General features: G+C 34.2%; 1 protein-coding gene across 1 annotated transcript; it reads left to right on the forward strand.

Annotated features, from left to right (window-relative positions):
- The first annotated feature begins 4,564 nt into the window (after positions 1-4,564).
- On the forward strand, positions 4,565-6,128 carry LOC135834660 (uncharacterized). Its single transcript, XM_065348598.1, has 5 exons — positions 4,565-4,793; positions 5,164-5,224; positions 5,319-5,410; positions 5,526-5,721; positions 5,816-6,128. Exons 1-5 carry the CDS (start codon positions 4,695-4,697, stop codon positions 5,941-5,943), a joined length of 576 nt encoding a protein of 191 aa, XP_065204670.1. The 5' UTR covers positions 4,565-4,694; the 3' UTR covers positions 5,944-6,128.
- Positions 6,129-8,836: the final 2,708 nt, after the last annotated feature.

An 8,836-nucleotide genomic window follows, 5' to 3' on the forward strand; every position in this document is an offset into this window, starting at 1 on the left:
GGCTACGCCGCGCCGCTGTCTCTTGCCCACCCAGTGAACATTTCTTAAAAATGGCCTGGTTTACCTATTATTATTTTTTTTAAATATGTATTTCGACTTGGATCATACCACTCTCAATCCTCATAAAAAGTAAAATCGAGATTTCGAAATGAGGTTCAATTAAGTCAAGTGTGAAAGCGGTTCAATTTTCAGGTAGATTTCATCATTAATAGGTATAAGAGAACCTCTCTAACTCGGTCACTAATTCACACAATTTTGACTTTTTTTTTTGCTACCAGAACATTTGAACTCAGAATGTGACCTCCAAAGGCAATTCGAGTTGTCCAAATGAAAAATTGACCGCCTGCCTATACGAGGTTTTAAAAATTGAATGTTTAGGTTTCTTTTATTCAAGAGAACCTTAAGTATTTCAAGTCACATGTCACATTCAAACTACAATCACGTTTGTCGTTTATATTGGGTTCAATTTTAATATAAGACAGGACAACAGTAGTTTTGAGTGTCCAAATTTTTCTGAAGAAAGGCTCAAAATTCTGAAATGTTCAATTACCTAACTTGCTACAACTCTTAGAATCAGCGTCTCGCATGATAATGTTAACTTCCAGAATGATTGAAAAAAAATGAATTTTTGGGTATTTGTCAACATTTTTGGGAAAAATTAAAAACTTCACAGGCCTTCATTGAAAGTTATTTTATGAATCCTCATGCTGGTGAAAAGAGGGCAAAATTGGTACCAACTGGCAATGACTTGAAACGTTCCATTGCAAGTATTTTCACGAAACTTGGAAAAAATTATGCAGATTTTTGACAATTTCGAGCAGGATACTAAAAAATGATTGAAGGTAGTTGGTCGTTTTTACATTTTTTTTTCAATTTTGAAATTTTTCAACTATGGAAGAGCGAAACAAACTGGACCCTGGCTAAGCGAGGGCGAAAACTCTCGGAAATCAGCATTCTGAGAAACAAAGCAACAGTTTTCGAATGATTTTTTTCTTTTTGTTTTAAATTCAGAAATTCAAAATTTAAAAATAAAAGCAAAGGGGCCCAAGTGAAGAGAAGACAAAAGCTCTCGTAAATTAGCATATTGAGGGGTATGAAAACGATCGTTTTCTTAATTCTTGTGTGATAAATGAAGAAAGTTAGCTATTTTTGCTTCAAAATTTGAATGATGATTTAAAAAGAAGTCAGACTTGGAAGAAGAGAAACAACAATTCCAAATGTAGCAAGGTCAAAAGCTGTCAACTCAAAAATTCGTGTTTTGAGAACTTGAGAAGTAAAAATAAAGTTTTTTCATGGTGGGAGGACGCGCACAGTGGGCAGTGAGCACCCTCAAAACGCCTGTATTAATTCAAAAACTTACAATGAATTCTAAAACAATGGTACAATAATATCCTTCCTTATGTTTTTGGGGTTGCAGAATACTAATTTGACAATATTTTTTGTACGGATGAGGGGTGAGGGGTAAGGGGGTGAAGGGGGTGAAAAATTCAAAATTTGACAATAATGATGTGTGATATGTCGAAATTTATGTTTTTGAGGGTGTATGTGGATGACGAATCTGACAATATTTTGTCGAAATGTACCAGGTATGAATAATTCAACTGAAAGTAAGTTCTTTTCATCAATTTACTTGATTTTAGTTTTTATAAAATGATTATAGAGATAAAATTCACCTTAAAACTCCGTTTTTTGCCTACTTGGCTGCATAAATTGGAACAGAAAAAATTTTCGCACGTAGATTCACGAGAAATTCCAGTGGCTGGTAATACTTGAGATAGTGTATTTCAAGATGTCAATTGCCATTTTTGACCAAAAGTGGCCCAACGACCTCCATAGTCAATTGTAGTGAAAAATCATGGTGAATTTTGTTTAAATGTTACAAATTTTTTCTTACTGGGACTTTGACGACTCCCCAACATAAAATTCTTCATCCCCCACCCTTCACTCATCCTGCACCTTCGAAAACGTACATTTTGACATATCACACATCGTTATGGTCGAATTTTGAATTTTTCACCGTTTTCACCCCCTTCATTCCCCACCATTTAACCCTACGAAAAAAATATTGTCAGATTCGTGATCTACGCCCTCAAAAACTGACATTTCGACATATCACACATTATTATATGGTCAAATTTTGAATTTTTCACCCCCTTCATCCCCACCATTCACCCCTACGAAAAAAATAATGTCAAATTCGTATTCTGCGACCTCAAAAACATACATTTCGACATATCACACCATCATTATAGTCCAATTTTGAATTTTCACTGTTTATACCCCCTTCATCACCACTATTCACCCCTACGAAAAAAATATAGTCAGATTCGTGATCTACACCCTCAAAAACATACATTTCGACATATCACACGTCATTATTGTCAACTTTTGAATTTTTAACCCCCTTCACCCCGGCTACAAAATAAATATTGTCAAATTCGTATTCTGCGACCCCAAAAACATAAGGGAGGATATTATTGTACCATTGTTTTAGGATTCATTGTAAGTTTTTAAATTACATGCGTTTTGAGGGTGCTCACAGCCCACTGTAGGACGGAGGAGTTTATTTTTTGATTCTAACTTTGAACGTTTCTTGAATTTGAACAACAAGTGTTCTACATGGGAGCAAGGGCAAAAGCTCTCAAAAATGTGTAATTCAAGTTCTAAGAAGGTCGACAAATGAGCCTTTTCCGTTTTCCACAAAATTTGGTTCAAATTCCAGAAAGCGGAGGAAAATTAAAAATTTGAAAAAGTCTCATTGAAAAAAAAAATGACTAAAGGACTTCGACTTTTGGATAAACTTGAATAACTTGATGAAAGCAGGACTTTAGCAAGACTATAAAGACCCATCGGTAAAAAACAAGACTGTTGAATCCCCCCCCCCCTCTGAAACAAACCCTGAAAAAATTAATTTAGTTGCCGCTGAATGATTCAAAGGAGAAAAATTGTTTTGATTTTCAATATTCAAAAAGAAAAAAGAACTTTTGCCGCGGCATATTGCAACACTGAAATTTTAATTACCATGGGTCAAATGTCGCATGGGTCAAATGTCATTTTATTTTTATATTTTACTGTGGGTCTAATGTCGCATGGGTCAAATGTCTTACTTCGTTTCAAATTATGGGCGAAATATCCCATGGGTCAAATGTCTCTATTTTAAATTTCTGTGGGTCAAATGTCCTATGGGTGAAATGTCAATTTATTTTTATATTTTACTGTGGGTCTAATGTCGCATGGGTGAAATGTCGCATTGGTATTTTATAAACATGGATAAAAACCTGGGTGAAATGTCCCATGGGTCAAATGTCGTTTTTTAAAAATGGCGAATTTACAAAATCGTGGGTGAAATGTCGCATGGGTCAAATGCACATGGGTCAAATGTCCTGGTCCCAGATTTTTTGTAACGTTATAATTTCGTTACGGTTTCTTCTGCAACAAATTTCGTTTTCGTTTATCGTTACGTTATTATAACGGAAAAAATTCCGGTTTTTTCCGTTTTTTCGTTTTTTCGTTACGTTATGAATAACGTTATGACAACACTGGTTTACCATACCTATATGACAAGGTCCATTGCTCATAAAAAATGAACTTTGAATATTCATTTAACATTTAAAAAAAAATTCACCAAAAAGTAGTCAGAAAAACTGATTTGTTGTCACTTCTGATGATGAAATGGAACTAATGTGACTGCGGGAAAATTACAGTCATATTTTTCAAATTTTTGCTAACCAGGAGTGCTTAAATGTAATTTATGTTGCCATAAGTTAGGTATTTGGTTATATCTCAAGTAACTTTTCAGTTTTGTGGTAAATTTTTCTGATTTAATCATTCAGTTGCACAATGAAGTTCATTGTACATATTTGTAAGTAAGTCTATGGCATGTATCATGTAAACTAGCTGTTAGTGTCTAGTCGCTACAGTTGCTAAACAATTTTATGTTCACTTCAAAATAATTATCCTAAAATAATTGTTCATTTTACCTGTATGTTATATGATGACTGATGAATTATTCATGTTCACTTTTGCTTTGTAAACCAAAAAATTCTGATGTAACTTAGTGATTGTCAATGTATTGTTATTTGTTTGAAATTCTTTGGGCCGTCTCAGGCTCAGTGTGCCTACCTGGCCTGTGTTGACCTCCAATAGGTAAGTACTATCTTAAAGTAGTAAAAAAAATCCAATCTTCTCAAAAACGACCCTATTTTGAGGACCATAGACTCAGCTCCCTGAATACATAGAGGTCTCAAAATGTTTACTCTATAATATAGTCTACTACTCAAAGTAAGTATAACTTCCTCCAACTTCTTTGTAAATTCAGAAAATGGGTGCATGTGTGTGTATTTTTTTCACTCAACTCTAAAAATTGTATAACGCAATTAGCAACTTCCACATCAGAAGATCATTCTAATTTGTAAATTATTCAAGTAATATTCGCATGAAGATATTACACAAACGGTCCCTTTTTATGTAGGTAGTTTTTTCCCTCCACTGTTATCAACTATTTTAATTTTAATAAATGATAAAAGATAAAAACTTGTGAAACGGAAGAAACTGCCATATCATTATCAAAGAGGACGAATATTCTAATGGAACAATAATTATCAATTACACGAGAATGACAGTCTTGACTTTCTCCTTCATTTGAAATTAAATACAAGTAGTTTTTTCAATCGTGTTTCAAATTTTTTTAAAAAATGGATATAGTGACTCGATTCAAAACTTTCAAAGCTAAAGAATGCTGTTGTGGTTGTACTTTGCGAACAGGAACATTGATTTTGTTGTGGATGATTCTGGTAAGTTTGCATGAGATGCAAATTATTTATTGTTTGTTTTTAACCTGAAATCATCTGAGAAAAACATTCAGATGAAATCCCATTAAATTGCATCCAGTGGTTTGCAGATTTTTGAGTACATAGGTACCTAAATTGTGTAAAATTAAATCTGAAATTCCTATTATTTCACACATTCAAAATTATCTACTTATGTATCTAATCCACGTTTAGGCATCATATCATGTGATTTTACAAAATTTTATAAAATGAAAATTCTTCCAATAATCAGGCTCTGGGGAATTTTTCCTTACCTACCAAGTGCATATAGTGCATACCTACCTTATATGTACCTACCTACGTATGTCTGAAGAAGACTGATTTTTATTTTCAGATTCTCAACAGTTTGGATGCAATCTATTACTTGAGTCAATTATTATACAAAAGCGGCGTTGGTATGAAGAATTTATGGCATTTTTAATCAATTGATTAGGTATAAATTAGGGTGTTAAATTGACTTGAATTGTAACACTATTTTTTTTCTCACAGTTACTTTTATGACATTTCGTGCAGCCTACCTGTTCGTCTCTTGTATTACTGGTGTAATAGTTTCTTTGTTCGGAATATTTGGCATTCAAAAGGTAGGTAGTAAAATAATCTATGCATCACTCTGTAATGGAGGAGTCTCTATACAATTGATAGACAGATCATATGCCAATGTACGTACATATAATCAAATGTGTTTTTTCCCCATAGAATATTCCAAAATATCTGTCATACAGTTATTATTACATCCTTTACGACGTGGCTTTTCTCTTTATGTGTGCAATAGTCGCTTTGGTCAAACCAACTTGGCACCGATATTACATTTTGGCTGATAAATATGCGCTCAGTGCGCCGGGAGGAGGCGAGTTTACGGTCATAATTATTATTGTATATTTTTTCGCAGGAGGTAGGTGAATATCTTGCTGTTAAAATTTTTACCTAATTGAAAAAAAACATCAGTAGGCTACCTTCGATGTGTAATACTTAATTCACTTGTGCAGGGCTCTTATCATATTTCGCCATTATTGTGAGAAGCTGTCGAGATGCCATGGAAAAGAACCCAACCAGAGCTAGAGGCCAATTCAATGGTATGCCAGATCCAGCAGCTGCTGGTTACAATGTGGCCTAAATTACTCCAAAAAGATGATCAGAATGAAGCAAAAATTATGTACCTACTGCTTATCTTCTTTACATTTTTCAACCATAGAATATTTTACCTATCATCTTAGATAGTGACTGATCTATCTATCTATTAAAATATATATTAGGTTCCTATACCTACTTACTCGTAAAATTAATAAATGCATACCTATATGTACGTATTATCATTTGCAAAAAAAAAGGGGGATTTGATTTTCAATAAAAGTAAGTAGGTAATATTAGAGCTACATACGTGTACATTGAAAATATTTTTCATCAAGTCTTATCTGAAACAACGAGAAAGACTACACAAGTTGAGTAAAAAGCGGAAATAATGTAGGTAGATACCCTAAAGATAAGTTATTTGAAATCAGAACTATTGCGGTTGAACAAAACAGAATTTTACATGCTGCAATTAGATAATATCTACTCACAATCCGTAAAATACTTAACATGCAAATACCATTGACTTTTCAACTTGAGAAATTTAAAAAAAAAAAATGAATTTCTTCCTACTTTTTTCAAATTTGAAGTTGGGAGTCCATTTTAAAATTAGGATATCCAGGTGACCTAAAAAAAAAGATTACCTACTGACTTCAGATTGATAAGAAAATTTTTTTGGTCAACTCTTTCAGATTCTTGAAAGCCAAAATACATGGTGAGTTTTTACTTGACGGTCTCATACTTATCTAGAAATCTAATATTCGTTCTTCAAATTGAGGTCATCCCCCCTCCGATTTGAACTTCAGGTCTTTCGAAAACAATTACTTTTATTGGATGTTTACATTCTTTCTAGATCAAATTTCAAGTTTGACTGACCACTGAAGGTCATTGACCCGTCTGCCTGGCCTCTCAAAGTCTCTGACCCACCTATCTAGCCTCTTAAGGTTGTCTAGTCTCTTCTAACCCTGCCCTCTCAACGTTCAAAAAATGTCATCGACTAATAAATTTTCCTACGCCAGAACAAAATATGGTGAGTAGATGAAATTGTGGTACCCAGAGGGGGTGTGTAAAGGTAGCACCATTAATTTCTCATGTTGGATGTATTACCTACCTTTTTCATTTCAAGGGGCAAAAATATGAGAAAAAAATTATTGTAATTTCCAAATTTATTGAAATCTTATTTTTTTAAAATCAAAAACAGCTGAAATCATATTATTGACTCCTCACTGAAAACTGTGTGTCCATACCCAACTTGCTCGTGCACAGCAGTTTGCCTATCCTTCTAATTTAGGGGCAAAAAATCTCAAGCTTCTAACGAGTACTAAACTTGTTCAAAAATTTCTGCCCCTTAAAATAAAAAATTAGGCAACTTCCTCAACACTGCAAACGAACGGCAGAGCATACACTATGTACCAGGAGTCTTATTCACTACCAATGATTCATAATTATGCATATGCATATTATCTACAGTAAGCCTATGAAAATACAAATTATAAACTGTCCCTTATTTCTTTCCTCTGCTGTTATAGAGCGGGCAAATAGCGGTTTTAAAAAGGAAAAAATTGGCACATCAATTTTTTCTTCGGGAATGTGTTCGGATGGACCCTCTGAACCACCAAAAAAAAGCCGACTCTCCTATCCCTGGAGGAAAATTTTTTAGGGGGCTGAAACCGGTTCTGATTCACGTTTTTTGCGTTTTACTCCGTAAATATTAGGTTTTTGAGAAAAACTACCATGACGAAAAATGTTCCCCTTTGAATTCTCGACAATTTGATGCTACACTCGATACCCTTTGCTCAAGGGGGGTGTCCAAAAAAAGGGGTGGAAAAAGTAGGTGTTTCAAAAAAGGTCAGTCCAATAAATTAATCAAAATTACCACTTAAAATCATTCGTTTTGGCTCAAATTTTTTTTACAAAATCTACTCACCCAACTACTAATAAAACTATCATTGGTTTGTCTTCAACCCTCCTCGGGGGTTCGTGAGGGTTGCTTGATTTTTCAAGTAACACATTACTGAATCATATATTTGAAAAAGAAATCTGGACGTGCGATATATCGAATAGTATGTTTTCGAGGTCGCTGAATACGAATATGTACTCATTTTTTGCATACAACCCCTCAAAGCCCCTCTGTGCCCCAAAATGGGGGTCAAAATTTTGAAAAATCGTGAAAAGTCGAGTGATATATCGAATGGTACGTTTTCGAGGTCGCCGAGTGCGAATATGAACTTATTTTTTGGGTCCCACCCCCCAATGTTCCCCTGTGCCCCAAAATGAGGGTGAAAATTTTGAAAAATCGTGAAAAGTCGAGTGATATATCGAATTGCATGTTTTAAAAGTCGCTGAGCACGAATATGGCCTTATTTTTTGGGCCCAACCCCGCACAGCTCCCAACTGCCCCAAAAAAAAGCCAAAATTTTGAAAAAATGTGAAAAGTCGAGTGACATATTGAATGGTATGTTTTCGAAATCGCTGAGTACGAATATGAACTTATTTTTTGCCTACAGCCCCTCAAAGCTCTTCTGTGCCCCAAAATGAGGGTCAAAATTTTGAAAACTCGTGAAAAGTCGACTGATATATCGAATGGTATGTTTTTTTTAAAAAAACACGAACTACGAACTACTAATTTTCGATGTTTTCTTCCATCAAAAAAAAAATGATTTCATTTTGTTTTCGATTGGTAGCCAATACAGTAGACTCCTGATTATCCGACCTAATCGGGGGTGTAAGGTGGGTCGGATATCAAAAAAGTCGGATAATCCAAAATTGATGTTTTAAGCCTTAAAAATGAAGTGCATAACCTTGAGACGACAAGCTTTCATTCAGAAAATCAAGTTTTTGCTCAAAGCAGGAACAAAGAATCGAAAAAATAACTAATAAACAAAAATAACGTACTTTTGTACATAAAAGACAATGAAATACTGACTCAAATTATAATT

Source organism: Planococcus citri, chromosome 2, assembly GCF_950023065.1.
Source record: "Planococcus citri chromosome 2, ihPlaCitr1.1, whole genome shotgun sequence".
In the NCBI taxonomy this organism is placed as follows: Eukaryota; Metazoa; Arthropoda; class Insecta; order Hemiptera; family Pseudococcidae; genus Planococcus; species Planococcus citri.